The sequence below is a fragment of the Ochotona curzoniae genome, unplaced genomic scaffold (assembly GCF_017591425.1).
Source record: "Ochotona curzoniae isolate NIBS_2020 unplaced genomic scaffold, NIBS_Ocur_1.0 contig_1071, whole genome shotgun sequence".
Taxonomy (NCBI): Eukaryota; Metazoa; Chordata; class Mammalia; order Lagomorpha; family Ochotonidae; genus Ochotona; species Ochotona curzoniae.
The window spans coordinates 25,381,321-25,397,649 of record NW_024464939.1 but is presented as its reverse complement, the minus strand read 5'-3'; the positions used below and the strand labels follow the sequence as shown (position 1 = coordinate 25,397,649).

Genomic DNA, 16,329 nt, shown 5'->3' with positions numbered 1-16,329 from the left:
CTCTCACCGTTGCATGTCTTGATCTGCACTGGCCAGGCATTTGCGTCTTAAGTGTTTGCTTGCTTTTTCTGCTTTTCAGGTATGGCATTGGTGTTTTCTTCTGCTTTCCCGTGCTCAACTTCTTTTTGTCCTTGCTGAGGGTTTTGGATTTAGGACTGTGGTGACACCCAAGTGCAGGGTAGGGGAGAAACCCTGTAAACACACAGCTCTTTCCTCATTGACTCCATAGACCTTGCATGTCAGAAATGCCATTGTCAAGTGACTGTGCCAGTTATGGAAAGGGGAATAAGGTAGAATGGAGATGTTTTTTGAAGTGAGATCATTAATAGAAATTTAAACAAAAATGTGTTTTGTGACTTACTTTTGGAAGTTTTAGGTCCCAAAGAGTGTTATCTGAAGTGTTTTTGAACTGTCACTTGAGAGTTTATTCTTGCTGTACCATATCATGGCCCTGTTTATGTAGCTCACCTTTTCTTTACTGCTTTGGTAATTCCAACACCACCAGTACATGTTGTTAATATGCCAGATGTGTAATATGTACTTTGTTTCTCACAGTAACACTAGAAGATAGGCTTTCATAGGTGTTCTTTTCTGAGTCTTAGCCTTTTTAATGGTCAGTAGATCAGAGTTTACAGACAGCATTGCAGAGGTTCTGAAAAATTGGACAGTAGTCTTCTGTAAAATGGGAGTTCTCTTGATGAGTGTTTGCCTCGATCTACCTTCGATCAAGGCATCCAAATGTGAATTCTCATTGAGGACTTTTCCTTTTCCCTTCCAGGTTCATGTATCCAGTTTCCTCTTTGATGTCTAAATTTAGTTGTCTCATAAACATAGTAATGTGACAAGTGTTTCTTTGCCTGCCCCCCCTGTGTGTTCCATCTACATAACTTGTAAGGATCACTGTTCTTCCTGTATGTCAAAAATCCTGGACTCATCCTAGTGGTATTTTATCATTGTTTTTATTTGTGCTTGATTGATTAAAAACCCAACATTTTAGAAATTTCTGTTTTCGTGCTAAACACCAGATTCTAGTTTTTATTCTGTTTGCTTTCCTTCATTTTACTTTTGTTTCACATTTCACTATCTGTCCTTTTGACTTTTCTCCTTTTATGGAATTACAATTACTTATCTTTTAGGGCTGCATTCAGTTGGATATTGAACTCATTGCTCTTTTAGTGTTTGCTTTCAAATCCATTATGTATGTGAATTTTAAAGTGTTTAGGGGAGCACTTTGCATGTATTATTGTTGTATGATATAGAATTTTTCTCATTTTCATTAAGGTTTTTGGGGGAGTCTTAGATACGTGCTTTAGAATTTTCAACTGTGGATTTTTTTTCCTTGTTATGTGTTTCCTTCAGAAGTTGGTGTCACAAAGTGACATCTGTGTAGTACTTATTATTTGATGTTTATTGACATTTGCTTTCCAGTTTGGTGCTCAGATACTTTGACATTTTTTGTTTGCTTTTACAGATTTATGTATTATTTGTTTCTTATTTACTTGAAAGGTAGAGAGGAAGAGAGGATCTTCCATCTGCTGGTTCATTTTCCAAATGGCCGCCTCAGCCAAGATCTTTTTCCAGGTTTCCCACGTGGATGCATGGGACCCAAACTTTTGGGCCATCTTCCACACTTTAACAGAGAACTTGTTACAAAGTGATGTAGCCAGGACTCAGAGCTGGTGCCCATCTGGGATTCTTTTCTTTTTTTTTTTAAAGATTTATTTATTTTGATGACAAAGTCAGATATACAGGGAGGAGGAGAGACATAGAGGAAGACCTTCCGTCCCATGATTCACTCCCCAAGTGAGCGCAACAGCCAGTGCTGCGCTGGTCCAAAGCCAGGATCCAGGAACCTCTTCCGGGTCTCCCACATGGGTGCAGGGTCCCAAGGCTTTGGGCCATCCTTGACTGCTTTCCCAGGCCACAAGTGGGGAGCTGGATGGGAAGTGGAGCTGCCAGGAGTAGAAACGGCGGCCCATATGGGATCCTGGCGCGTTCAAGGCGAGGACTTTAGGCCACTAGGCCACGCTGCTGGGCCCACATCTGGGATTCTAATGCACCAGTGAGGAGCTTAACCTGCTTAGCCATAATGCTTATGCCTTATTTAATTCTATGGTGGTTCATTCTGAAGTGAACTTGTAGCATATGTCCTCTAACTCTTTGAATTTTTTTGTTTTTATATTCAGTCTATAATTTTATTTTAATCCCTCGCATATTTTATCAAATGACAAACGCATGAAATTCTCTTACTGTCATGAATTTGGCCACTCTATGTAAAATATGCAATTTTTAACATGTTTTTAAACTTTGCTTTGTTTAATGTGATAGCTTTTCCCAAACTCTGATATGCAGTGTGAAATGACCATTTTTATCTGCAACAATCGCTTTGCCTTTAATTCCACTTCTGTTCAGTGTTAATACAGTTTTATGAGTTTTCATTATTTCTTGTTATGTTTCTCCATTAATGTTAGTTTTTCTGCATTGTTATTTTAAGTTTATCTTGCAGGTCATTTATGACATAATTTTTTAAAATTCTGAGTGATGTTTTGTTTTTATTAAAACAATTTATTGAGACTTGTTATCAGCAAGAAATTCTTTATTTTTTCAGTCTTTCTTTTGTGCCTTTGTAATTTAGATTTTCCAGGTTCCTCCCCCTGCCTTTTCTGTGTCCTTTTTGACTAATGGAATTTTAGTTTGTTCTTCATGTTTTCTTTCCATTGAATTGGAAGTAATGCATTTTTTTTCCTACTCAAAGTGATACATTTTGTATGTGAACATATTATGGCACATACTTAAAACTGCTCATTGAAGGTACATAGTTTTACTGAAGTGACAGCTCAGACTTCATTTAAATAACTCATTATCATCAGTTTGTGATTGGTCATTTGCTTGGCATTAACTCTTTAACTTTACCAAAAAATGGTTGCTTTTGTTTTTTTCTGTAGTTTTGAGTTCTTTATGGAGTTGACTGATTCTCTGATTTTCTTCATTTATGGGAAGAAACACCACACTCTCACTGTGCCCACTATCTTCGTGTTGTGTCTCTGGCTAATCAAATGCTTCAGGATCTCATACACATCTGTTTCCTTCAGCAAAATACGAAGTCTGTTAGAATCTTCATAAAAATAGACAACAACTGGGCCCGGCGCGGTAGCGCAGTGGTTAAGGTCCTCGCCTTGCACACCTGGGATCCCATACAGGCGCCGGTTCTATCCCAGCAGCCCCGCTTCCCATCCAGCTCCCTGCCTGTAGCCCGAGAAAGCAGTCGAGGACAGCCCAAGGCTTTGGGACCCTGCACCCGCGTGGGAGACCCGGAAGAGGCTCCTGGCTTCGGATCGGCATAGCATTGGCTGTTGTGCTCACTTGGGGAGTGAATTATGGGACGGAAGATCTTCCTCTATGTCTCTCCTCTCTGTATATCCGCCTTTCCAATAAGAAATAATAAAAATAAATCTTTAAAAAAAAATAGACAACAACTTCATGTTACTAAATACTTGTTTTATCTGTTGTCCCCTTTTGGTGGTATTGTTTTGTTTGCATTTAACACTTGTGTCTTTTCCTTTCAGTATGTGTCACTGCTATTTAAGAGTTTATGAAATAATTTTATGTGTAGTTGAAGGTGATAAGACTTTTTGTTGAAGTATCCTCCAATAACTATGGCTGTGTTAAGCTCCAGAAAATAACAAGAGGTTTTAAGTAACAAAAACTTGAAATTCTCTTTAGATTTTAAAACACAGTTTTGTGTTGATGTCATAGAAAATGGAAATTAAGTCGGTATGGACAAAATGTATGCATTTTGTTAATACAAAAAATAAAATGAGGGCAGCAAAAAAACCCGAAAAAATCTCCTTAGACCACAGTTTAGGTACCCATTTACTTGTTAGAACCGTGTGTTGGCAGAGCAAGCTTACACACTGGCATCCCATGTGGGCGCCGGTTAATGTCCAGGTTGTTGCACTTCAGCTTCCTGCTTATGGTCTAGGAAAACAGCTGAAGATGGCTTTTGTCCTTGGGACCCGGCACCCACTTGGGAGACCTGGAAGAAGCTCCTGGCTCCTGACTGGCTCAGCTCTGGGCTGTTGTGGCCATTTGGGGAATGAAGCAGTGGATGGAAGATATCTGTCTGTCTCTCTAAATCTGCTTGTCAAATAAAACAAAAAATGAACTAAAAAATTAGCTCTTAATTCAAAGATGACTCTTGAGACCTGTAGAACCCTACCCAACACTCAGTTCCAAGAAGCCATCCGTACTACATGCTTTCAGGTAATGGGCAGATGCCCTGTCACTGCTTCCATTTTCAACAACAAGATTTAGAGACCAATATTTGGTTAGTAATAAACATTTTGTTTAATTTTCCCTTGAATTGTTTCTGCTTTATTGAAAGGAATACATTTGAATCTAGCACTCTTCTTTCATGAAAAGAAGAATATTATTTATTTGAATAGCAGAGTTATGGACAAAGAGAGAAAGAGAGAGGCAGTTTTTTCATCTGCTGGCTTACTCCCCAAATGGCCATAGGTGGCTGGAGGTGGTCTGGTCTGAAATCAGGAGCAAGGAGCGTCTTCCCAATCTCCCAGATGGGTATAGAAGCCCAAGCACTTGAACTTCCTCCGCAGCTTTTCCAGACACATTAACAGGGAGCTGGATCCGAAGTGGAGCTCCTGGGAATTGGACTGGTATCCGTATGGGATGCTGGCATTGCAGGGAGCAGCTCTGCTCAACCACGGTGCTCTCCTGTCTCATTTAATGTGAAGAGTGAGAAGATGCTGAAGGTGATGCGGTTTGAAGTAGTTTTATTAAGTCTTAATTTTTGTAATTTTAATAAGATTTAATGCAGTGCTTTTACGTTTCCTTGTACTTCACCCTCAGTCAATAGTTTTCAAGTTGTTATGAGGGCCTTTTTTGGGTCTGTTTCAGTCTTCATCATGAAAAACTCAATTGCAAGAATTTTAAGGGCGTTATTGCAATATTCTCAACTTAAATAATTTTGGGACTAGAGAATCTAAACTTCCTAAAATGAATCTTAGTATTTGGGATTTTTCATTGAAAAGACTGTGCTGGTTATGTCACTATGTCATACAGAGGTAATAATAACCAGTTTTAACTAAGTACTTGGTACTTGAAGAACCCTGTGTGGAGGTTGCTTATATATGTGCATAGTTTAATGATAATACTTGTTCTTTATGTTTCTTTTTTCTTCCAGGAGAGAAATAGAAACAAACAATAACCGTATGAAGATGTCCTGTTAAAATTACAACACTAATGATGTAGACTCTGGAAATGCCTAATCAGTCAAAGACGAAGTAATTAAAGCTTTTTTTTCTGCTTAAGGTGACATCTTTGAACACTTTAACACACAATTGACTCTTCTTGTAATGGTTTTCATCAGCGCATCTGCCCTTCTACTCTCACCAAACACACTTGAGAACTGTAACTCGTCAAGCACTTTTCTGTCCTGAAGCTTTTACCAGTATCTGCTGTCTTTTGTAATTATGCATCCTAGCTAAGGCACAGAAGACTGAATGAATGCAAGGATTCATTAACTCTTTGAATTTGTTAAATACTAACAGTTAACAATTAGAAGTGGTTCAATGATGTAAGAGTCACACTGCTTCACCTTTTTCTTTGTTGTAGTTTTTAAATTGTCGATTTTTAGCTATTTGACAGATTAAAAGCAAAATAATCATGCCATATTTAGTCCTGAAGTTGAAGTCTAAATGTTTATGTGAAAAATTATTGTAGTAAACTTTTAATATGGCAAAGCAACCTTAAGCTCTATTTTAGCCAAATGAAACATAATCTGAAATTATATTAGAACATTTCCCTTGTCTTCAAACTGTTTGGTGTAACAGAATATTGATATGCAGCTTGGTGGATTTCACCAATTAATGCACATTCTTCTCCCTTCCTTCCCTTAATAATATGTATACTGAAAAATGTGCATTTGTCTGAGGAATTATTTTGTTTGCTACCACTTAATGAATCTCAAAATTTTGAGTAAATGTACCTCAGTCTAATCAGACTTTTTATGACCTTTATAACTACATTTAAAACCCTTAATTCCTATTTCTGGGTGTTTGCGAGCCTGATTGCTATCATGAAGTAAAAATTTATTATTCTAGGTATTCACTAGCTAAATAAACATAGTTCTTGTTTAGCAAGTATATACTGTTCCTCAACTCTTTTCTCCAGCTTTTGCAGTGTCCTGGCATCCTTCAAATACATTGAAAGTATGGCCTTGATCCATGGGTTAAATCAGCATCTAAGTGAATGTGTTGATGTTTTATTGATCAGATCTATATAAGTGAGAATACAGTGTATATCTGGGTATTCTTGTAGTTATCTTCTTAACATCTTTTCATTAATTACATATCAACATTGATTTTATATCTTGAAGCAAGTTGATTTTGTAAAATTGTGTCAAGCATCTGTATTAGCTGATTTGATGGCATAAGGTTGTGAAAATGATGTAGTGTCCCTTACATTGCTCGAAAGGAGGAAGCTATGAAGGAAGATACATTAAGGGTGGAAATAGCAATACAGTGGGTTTGAATACCTTGATGATTTGCATTACTCCATTTATGTTTACATCATGTTTAGAAATGTTTTGATTTCTGCTGGTCTTTCGTTACTTCAACTCAAAAGCCTAGTGACAGTTAATTTCTTTGAGGCTTTCATTTATATAACTTTTGTACAATATTTCTTAAAATCTACAGAAACTGTATTTAACTGAAATAAAAGTACAGTGTTTGTAGGTGACCATAGCTATGTTACAGTTTTGAGCAGTCCTCGTGTAGTTGTATCAATGTTTACTGAGGGGAACATCGAACTATTACTGATATAAAGATTCTCTTAAAGGAAAATTGCACCTATTTTACCTTTTTACAAGTAAGCCATGATATCTTATAACATGTTTCTTAAAAATTGATGGTGAAGGTTGGCATTTGGGTGTAGTCACCACAGCAATGTTCCATATCCTTGAGACCCTGTAGGTAGGACATGTCAAAGATAACGGGTGTCATTCAGAGGGTTCTGTTAGACACAGTTGCAAAAGGGTGGCCTTGTAGGTAGGATCTGAGTCCTTCCCATGAGGTTCTCTTTTTCTTGGTGCTTTACTAGTATCTCTGGATATTTTTTTTTTACGAAATTAGTTGCATTATAAATGGACTCATTTAACTTGGATGATGTTTCTCTGTAAACAGTGTCATGGAGACACCCAGCAAGGCCAGTTACAGTGGACTCAGACATGTCAGATGTAGCCGAGAGTCTGTTCACGGTGAGGAGTACGTCCCAGTGCCTTTAACTAGGATTCTAATCTGAAGTGAAATGGGTGCAGCATTCCTTTGGGAAAACACACACACATATACTTTTCCATTCAATTGATAATTTCCTGTTTCAGTTCAGTTTTTTCCAGAGCACCCACCCACCTTCTGTTCCTTCTCGGTCTGTCACCGTATTACAAGATGATTTTCCTCTCAGTGAAACTGTTACCGGTTGTCTGAGAAGCACAACCAACTGAATGTTTCCTAACTGTGGGGACCCAAAGGGACAGGACCTGGGTTCTGTAAGAGGAGACATGTAATCAAACGTTTGAATAATCGTAAATCACAGCATTATTGGCCCAGTAAATTTCTTGCTTAATGTTTTTCCAAGTTCTGGTTTGGGTGTTTCTTTTTAAAGTTATGTTTTGAAAGGTATTATAGTTTGTATATTTCACAGTAAGAGGGAAAATGTAACCAAAATTAGTATTCTTTCTCTATACATATTGGTACTTGAAGACTCCTTTGGAAAGAAACCCAGCCTTTTCCTAATTTTAGTACTTAATTTGTCATTTTAACTTAAGTGATCTTTCTAATTCAAAAGTTGTTCTTTTTGAGTACCATGCATGGGGGTAAGCTGATGTTAAAAAGAGTTTGGAATAAAAAGAATCAGCTTAAGTCATTTAATCATTTTAAGTGCATTTTGCTTCCTTTAAAAAATAAGTTTGAGAAATTTAAGAGAATTGTGTTTTCACTCAGTTTTGCATATCTTTTGTTATGCCATGTAAATTCCCTTTTTCATATGATTAAAGGAAGGTTATGATAAAATGATTAGTTCATTTACATTCACTTGTAGCAGTTACATGAGAAATTGAATTTTGTCTTGTTTGGGTTTGTTCATTCCTGTGAATGATGGTACAGTTAGGTGAGATTTCTGTTATGGTACCCAAACTCACCATTTGGTCCTCTTTAATCTTGAGGGTTTCAATAAAAATTGTTCACTCATATCTGTGTTTTTTTTCCCATTTATCTTTATAAAACTGGATTGCCTGTCAGAAAATATTACTGTATTAATGGGTGCTTTAATCGACTTCCTTTTAAGTACACATGTCACTTGTTCTAATTGGCTGTTTTTAATAGTTTTTTGTTTGTTTAAAGGGCAGACTGAAAGGAAACTTGTAGCTGTTGGTTGGTGCCTTTGATGCTTGCCACCTCGCAGCAGCTGGGGCAGGGCCAGGTAGAATTGGGGCAGGTGCAAATCAGCCTGGGTCTGCAGCAAATGGCAGAGACCTTGCTGCTTGAGTCATCTTGTGCTGCCTTCCAGATAACACATTAACAGGAAACTGAATTGGAAGTAAAGCTCGAATTTGAATCTAGGCGCTCTGATGGGGAAGTGGGTGTTCCAAGTGATGTCATTTGTTTTTTCTTTAAGATTCATTTATTTTTATTGGAAAGTCAGGTTTAGAGAGGAGACAAGGATTTTCCGTCTGCTCCCCAAGTAGCTGCAACACCAGGAGCTGAGCCGATCCAAATCCTGGAGCATCCTCTGGGTCTCCCACACGGATGCAGGGTCCCAAAACATTGGGCTGTCCTCAATGGCTTTTCTAGGCCATAAGAAGGGAGCAGCCAGAATATGAACTGTCACCCATATGGGATCCCAGTGCATGCAAGGTGGGAACTTTAGGCACTAGGCTCCCATGCTGGGCCCCAAGTTGGTCATTTGTTAGCCATTTTTCTTAATCTTTTTTTTTTTAAAGATTTATTTATTATTTTTATTACAAAGTCTGATATATACAGAGAGCTGGAGAGACAGAGAGGAAGATCTTCCGTCCAACGATTTACTCCCCAAGTGAGCACAACGCACGGTACTGTGCTGACCCGGAGCCAGGAGCCAGGAACCTCCTCCAGGTCTCCCACTTGGGTGCAGGGTCCCAAAGCATTCGGCCGTCCTCGACTGCTTTCCCAGGGCACAAGCAGGGAGCTGGATGGGAAGTGGAACTGCCGGGATTAGAACTGGACCCATATGGGATCCTGGCACATTCAAGGCGAGGACTTCAGCCACTAGGCCACGCCACCAGGCCCCAGTTTTCTTAATCTTTATTCAACCAATGTGTTATGTATTTTTAATATTATACTTGGAACAAAAGAGAAATAAAAGTGCCTTTGTGATGCTCCGGGAGCAGTCATGGCCCCCGCTGTGTGATAATCCTATTGCTCTATGCTTACTGTTCTTGATATTGAGACTTTTGTAAAGATCTGCATATTCTCTAGGATTGACAGATGTGGGCAGGACCTGTTCATGGTGATGCTGCATGGTACATTGAAGTTGCTGGCAAAAACCACACTAATTTAGTTTTGTGTTGCCAAAACTACCATGATGCATTTTGTACTGCTGCTTTGTGGCCAGTTATGATTTTAAAAGAGTCACCTGGGTGCCCTATTTTGGCATCCAAAGCCACTGGATTTTTTTTTTTTTTTTGATCATTTGTGTATGAGGCGAGGGTTGTGTCTTACACACAGTGTGTTTTAAGTAAATAGACTAGTCAGTCATTTCCTTGATGGAACCTATTATTTGATAGCTGAGTCTTACTTTCTTACCCTGCTTAGTAATAGTAGATACAGTGATTCAAATCTATGAGTCAAAGTTGTTTTGTGTTCAGAAATTAATGATCAATTACGTATTAGCTTACTGATTACTTGTTTTGCATCAAGATTTAAATGCTGTGCATTCTTTGTTCTGTTCTCCAAATAAAATAGAAACAGGTCTGTCAGCTCTGTAGTAAAGATGGCTTAAATATTGTTTATATTGCACACCAAATTCAGAATTGATCAACTCTGATTTTTGCTACCTCTAAAATACTGAGACTAAATAAATTTTTCATAGAACTGAGTATGTAAGGAAGACGTGAGAACACAGTGAACGCTGGTGGGTGCTCTAACCCTTTCACCCCTCCTAATGCTCTGTGAAAGCAAATTGAAATACCAATATAATTTTTTTAAGATTTAGTTTACTTTTTGGAAAATCAGATAAACAGAGAGGAGGAGACAGAGAGGAAGATCTTCTGTCTGCTGATTAACTCTCCAAACGGCCACAATAGCCGAAGCTGAGCCTATCTAAAGCCAGGAGCCAACAGCTCTTTCCAGGTCTTCCACCAAGTGGGTGCAGGGTCCCAAGGTTTTGGGCTATGATCAACTGCTTTCCCAGGCCACAAACAGGGAGCTGGATAGGAAGTGCAGTAGCCCAGATACAAACTAGCGCACCCATATGGGATCTTGGTGCATTCAAGGTAAGGACTTTAGCTGCTAGGCTAACACACCAGGCCCTAGTATGCCATTTTAAACATTTTGAATAGCAACGCTGGTGTTAAAGCGTAGCACATAAGCTATTGTGAGTGATGCTGGCATCCCATATCCACACCAGTTCGAGGAGTTCCCTGTTAATGTGCCTGGGAAAGCAATGAAAGATAACCCTAGTCCTTGTGTCCCTGTGGTCCTGTGAGAGCCATGGAGGATGCTCCTGGCTGTGGCTTGGCCCAGCTCTGGCTACTGGGGCTATTTGAAGGAGTGAACCAACATAGCGAAGATTTCTCTGTGTCTCCTCTTTAATTCTCACTTTCAAATAAGTAAAGATGTATTTTTAAGATGAAGTATTGAAGATTTTTAAGAGACAGTAATTAGAATGGGATCATTGCCTGAGAGACTGTCTTTGAATTAGGAGTTGAAAGACCAAACTTCCAGGTATCTCTTGTCAAACACTGAGCCAATCATTTTGTTTTTAATGTCCTTGGTAATAAAGTAAAGGTGTTAAAGTAGGATGCATCTAAGGTTCTTTGTTCTTCTCCAGTTTGGTAGTTTATGATTTTTACATTGTTTGCTTTGTAGTGGTTGCTAATGTTCTACTAGGAAAGAGGTTTGGCAAACCAGTGCTTTGGTAGTGACCCTTGATTTTATCCAGAGATTAAGTAATGAGTATCTTGATAATACTCTACTGGTTAAAAGTAACCCACTGCAACCCCCCCTTTTTACAACATTAATGAAGAGAAGGAAGAAAATATCCCAAAAGAAGCTTGCTTTGTTGGCCCCCACTTATTTCATTGTATGGCAACGTTTTTAAATGGCTGTATTTGAAGACAGATTCATGGAAAAATTAGACCATGAAGAGAGTTTCTAGATACCTTTTCTTGGTTTCCTTTTCTTTTTTTTTTTTTTTTAGTAGATTTGTTTTAAAGACAGCTACAGAGGGAATGAGAGAGGTATCTTCCATTTGCATGTTCATGCTCCAGATTGCTACAAAAGCCATGATTAGTCCAGAATGAAACCTGGAGCCCAGAACTGCATCCATGTACCATTTGCCAAGGCACATTAACTGGAAGCTGGATAGTACATGGAGAAGCTAAGATGCCAGCAGGCATGGTATTGCAGTGGGGGGACACTACAGTGCTGGCCCCCAGCTTCCTTTATTGACAACTTAAGATTAATAACAGGGCCCAGCGCGGTGGCGCAGTGGTTAAGCTCCTCACCTTACACCCCGGGATCCGATATGGGCACCAGTTCTTATCCCGGCAGCCCCACTTCCCATCTAGCTTCCTGCCTGTGGCCTGGGAAAGCAGTTGAGGACGGCCCAAAGCTTTGGGACCCTGCACCCGCATGGGAGACCCGGAAGAGGTTCCTGGCTTTGGATGGGCATAGCATTGGCTGTTGTGCTCACTTGGGGAGTGAATCATCGGATGGAAGATCTTCCTCTCTGTATATCCGCCTTTCCAATAAAAGTAAAATAAATCTTTTAAAAAAAAAGATTAATAACAAAGTGAAATGTGTACTCTTTGAATTTTTTTGTTCTTAACCTAATGTACTATTTTGACCCAGGATTTCAGCAAGGATATCTATCGTACAGTTTTAGTTATTCATTGTGATAATTTCTTGGGTTTTGATGGGACCATGCCAAATGTATCCCCAGTGTTACTTGACTTTTGGTATTGGCCTTGATCACCTGGCAAAGGGAGTGTTGTCAGACTTCTGCATTATAAAGTTAACGGTTCTTCCATTTTATAGGGGACTGAGGAACTTACTGCCTACACTTGAATGGAAAATTTTCCTTGTATCTTTTGTTTCATTTTTATTAAGGTTTTAATTTGAAAGGGAGAGTTGGAGACAGAAGAAGATATCTTCCATTTGCTGGTTCACTCCCCGTATGGCCACAAAGGCTGGGCTAGTTAAAGGCTGGGAAACCAGGAGCTTCAACCAGGTGTCCCATGTGGATGAAAAGGCCCCAAACACTTCGGCCGTTAGTGGAAAGCAGCTGAGATTTGAACTGGCGCCAAAATGGGATGCTAGTATTGCCTCTGACAACCACAGTGCTAGCCCTGTTCTTGCATTTTTAAAGGAGAATCTAGGAGGCTTTTGTTTTATTGTTACCTGTCTTTATCCTGGTGTGTGTGCCAATAAATTTTCCTTGTTGCTTATATCTATTTACATTGCACTCTCCCTTACCCCGCTGTGCACACTCCGTAACTTTACCTCCGTTTTTACAGGATACCCAGTACTGGTAGGATTGCAATGGAATATAACATCTGTTGCTTGGAGTAATTATAATCATTTGTATAGAAGAGCATTGGGTCTAATAAAAATATTAAATAAGTAGTGACTGAAGATTTAGATGACAGGAAATCTCTGTTTTGGGTGTATGGGTGGGAAGGAATGGTCATTGCAATTTAGCTAAAGAGAAAAACCTGAGGTATGGCGATCACAATATGTTTAAATGACACGTATTTCTTAAGTAAGTAAAATAGCTTGACTTGTCATGCAATATGATAGTCAAGAGTGTGTGTTTTGTCAGCTGATAGGCCTGTGCTCGAATCCTGGGTTCAGTGCTTACCTGCCAGTTAGCACAGACTTACTGATAACTAAAAATAATGGTAAAAGAATGTGTTAGTTGACTGTTGTCTCTTGCTTCTGCCAAAATTTATAACATTGATTGCTGTTAACAATTTCTTAGTGAAATCTTTACTGCTTAGCTACAGGTTAGAGGTTGTAGTCAGTCATAATTGGTTACCTTTACTTTGCATGTCTCATAAGACACAGTGACCAGCAGCCATGTCTTTTCTCACTAAGAGTAAACAGTGAGTTTATCTGCTGGAGTAGATGGCAGAACCAAAGATGAGTTAAACATAGTAAGAAAACTTAATAGGAGAAAAGTAAAGCGGCTAGAGATGAAAAGTCAGATAAAGAACTTCTTACTATGCTTATTACAAATGTCCCTTGATATACTGAATGCCATTTAAATGTTTAAGTGTAACATTACATCTAGCAATGTTACTGAAATTGTGCTGGTTTCAAAAGATCAGATAGGGGCCCTGGTGTGGTAAGCCGGTGGCTAAAATCCTCGTTCGCCTTGCATGCATGCACTGGGATCCCGTTTGGGCACCAGTTTGTGTCCCAGCTGTTCCACTTACCATCCAGCTCCTTGCTTGTGGCCTGGGAAAGCAGTGGAGGCAAACCCAAAGCCTTCAGACCCTGCTGCTTCATGGGAGACCTGGAAGAAGCTCATGGATCCTGGTTTCAGATTAGCTCAGTTCTGGAAACTGCAGCTACTTGGAGAGTTAACCAGCAGATGGAAAATCTTCCTGTCTCCTTTTCTTTCTGTTAATCTGCCTTTCCAATAAAAGTATATCTTTAAAAAGAATGATGTAGTTGGTATATACAGAATTAGAGCATAGTTCTAAATGTTGTGTGTATTGAAAAGGAAACTGTGTCCTAAAATAGGAAAGTTTAGGGAAAAAAAAGTAGCTTTCGTAGTTTTACATGCTAACATAAAGCTACTGTTCTGATGTATAATTTGGTGCTCACTTTGGCAGCACATATTGTAAAAAATTGGAACCAATCTGTACATTGTTTGTACTCCTTGTACTTGCCGGACCTACTGACTGTCCTCTGGGTGCCGAGTACCGTGGTCACAGTCTACTTTGTGCTTTGGTATAAACGGCCTCAGCTCAGACACAGCGCCGAGTGCTTACAGTGCTTGCAAGAAGCTTATCCTGTTGGAACTGCTGTTTCAGATGACTGTTGGTCTTGACATTCTTTCTCCATCTGTGGTATTTCTTTAGAATTGTCTTTGGTGGCTTTTGTTTAAAAGTTTTCTCTTTGGAACTCGTTTTGACCCCCTTCTTGCTGCCCAGGGATAATTCCAAATGAGATTTGAGTTTCGTTTCATATATGATGTGCTGTCAATGAGTATGCAGCGAGGGACTTAGTGCACACCAGCTCTTCAATGCAGGCATTGTAGGCAGCATCGATGATCCTGATTTTGTTAGTAAAATGGTCAGAGCCTCACAAGTTTTTTGATGCACACACTCAGCATATGGTATATCTTGCCTGCTCACACATACATGCAGGGGGCCAATCCTAGTGTTGGAGCTCAGGCATGCCTGCTGATTGCTTCTGCTTCAAGATAGTACTCTCGATTGCCTCCCATTTGCAGTGGTTATTGCCAGTTTTTCTATGAAGATTGGCTCAGTGCTGAACTGGAAAGAGCTGACGACTTTTAAATTACTGCTCATCAGCTTCCTTATTTAGCATTGGACCTATTTTTTAAACCAATCATTTTTTAAAGATTTATTTATTTGTATTGGAAAGGCAAATTTATGGGGGTAAGAAGAGACAAAGATTTTCTGTGTTCTGGTTAGCTCCAAGTAGCTACAATGGCTGGAGCTGAGCCAATCTGAAACCAAGATCCATGAGCTTCTTCCAGGCCTCCTACATGGGTGCAGTGTCCCAAGGCTTTCGACCATCCTCTACTGCTTTCTGAGGCCACAAGCAGGGAGTTGGAAGGGAAGTGGAGCAACTGGGGCAGGAACCACTGCCAAACGGCATCTCAGCTCTTGAAATTCGAGGATGGACTAGGCCATCGCACTGGGCCCAATCCCATTTTTAAAAGTTTAAATTACACTGTTAAGCCCAGATGGATCTCCCCTTGATTAAATAGTTAATATACTGCATGCAGCCACACGTGGGTGTGTGTAATAGTAATACTTTGTAAATTGATGTAAGATGCCTTGATGTTGCTTAAAAAGGTTGACTCGTGTATTTTGTAACTAACCTGTAAGAAATGTTTCCTGTATGAAATGTTGGAGAAAATAAAAGGATTCAGCAACAGTTTCTGCAGTCTAACCTTAAAGGCTCTGAAACCATAACAAGTTGTAAGTTTGCTTTCTTTGGGGGACATGTATTTTGTTTCTCCGAGTTTGTGTAAAATTCTTCTACAGTATTCCCTTTTAATAAGGAAGAATTTTGCTGGAGGAAGAGGTGTTAGCCATGCTTTATCTCAGAATTTTGTTCAGCCGCAGTGATTTTTACTGCTTTCCAGGAGCTATTTGAAAGGTTAAACATTATAAATGAAACAAAAAAATGTTTATCAGTAATTTGTGTATGTAGAAATAAGCACTTGGGTTGGTTGATTTTACTTGCAACCAGGTTTTATTTATTTGAATCATTTATTTGAAAGGCGGAGTTAAGGACAGAAATCTTCCATCTTTCTGCTGGTTCACTCCCCAAGTTGCCTCCATTTGTTCCAGCCAAGGCCATTGCTTCACTCCCCCAGTGTCCACAACTGCTCTAGGCTAGACCGGAGGTTTTCTGGGTTTCCCACATGCAGCAAAATCTCACGCATTTGGGCATCTGCTACTTTTCCAAGAGTATTAACGGGTGCTGGCTTGGAAGTGAAGAAGCTAGACTTAAACAGGACGCCAGAGCTTTAGGCCATGGCTTAACCCCTTGGGCCCTGGTGCTGGCCAGCGATCAGATTCTACAATTGAAGATTTTGTTCAAGACATTTTGGATAGTTTTGCAGCACAGATTTATGTTTGCAAAGGCACAGTTTTTCACACGAGCATATACTATCAGACTTGCTGTTTTAGTTTATGCTGAGAGTTTGTTGAAGAAACGTCCCCATTTACACGAAGGTCAGGACTTTGTTCTGTTCAAGGGATACCTCAGATATTTTGTCATCGTGGAGTTTGAAATACAGTTTGGGAGTACTGCACACATCCACAGCACACGCTCCGTTACTGCCATG

At 39.5% G+C, this 16,329-nt stretch overlaps 1 protein-coding gene across 2 annotated transcripts in view; it reads left to right on the top strand.

Annotated features, from left to right (window-relative positions):
- Nucleotides 1–8,264, top strand: part of YTHDF3 (YTH N6-methyladenosine RNA binding protein 3) — a 29,240-nt gene extending 20,976 nt beyond the window's left edge. For both annotated transcript variants that reach the window (XM_040994977.1, XM_040994984.1), the window contains exon 5: nt 5,204–8,264. In XM_040994977.1, coding sequence (XP_040850911.1) covers nt 5,204–5,227 — 24 coding nt within the window. In that variant the 3' untranslated portion in view covers nt 5,228–8,264. The remainder of the gene's footprint in view (nt 1–5,203) is intronic.
- The last annotated feature ends 8,065 nt before the right edge of the window (nt 8,265–16,329 follow it).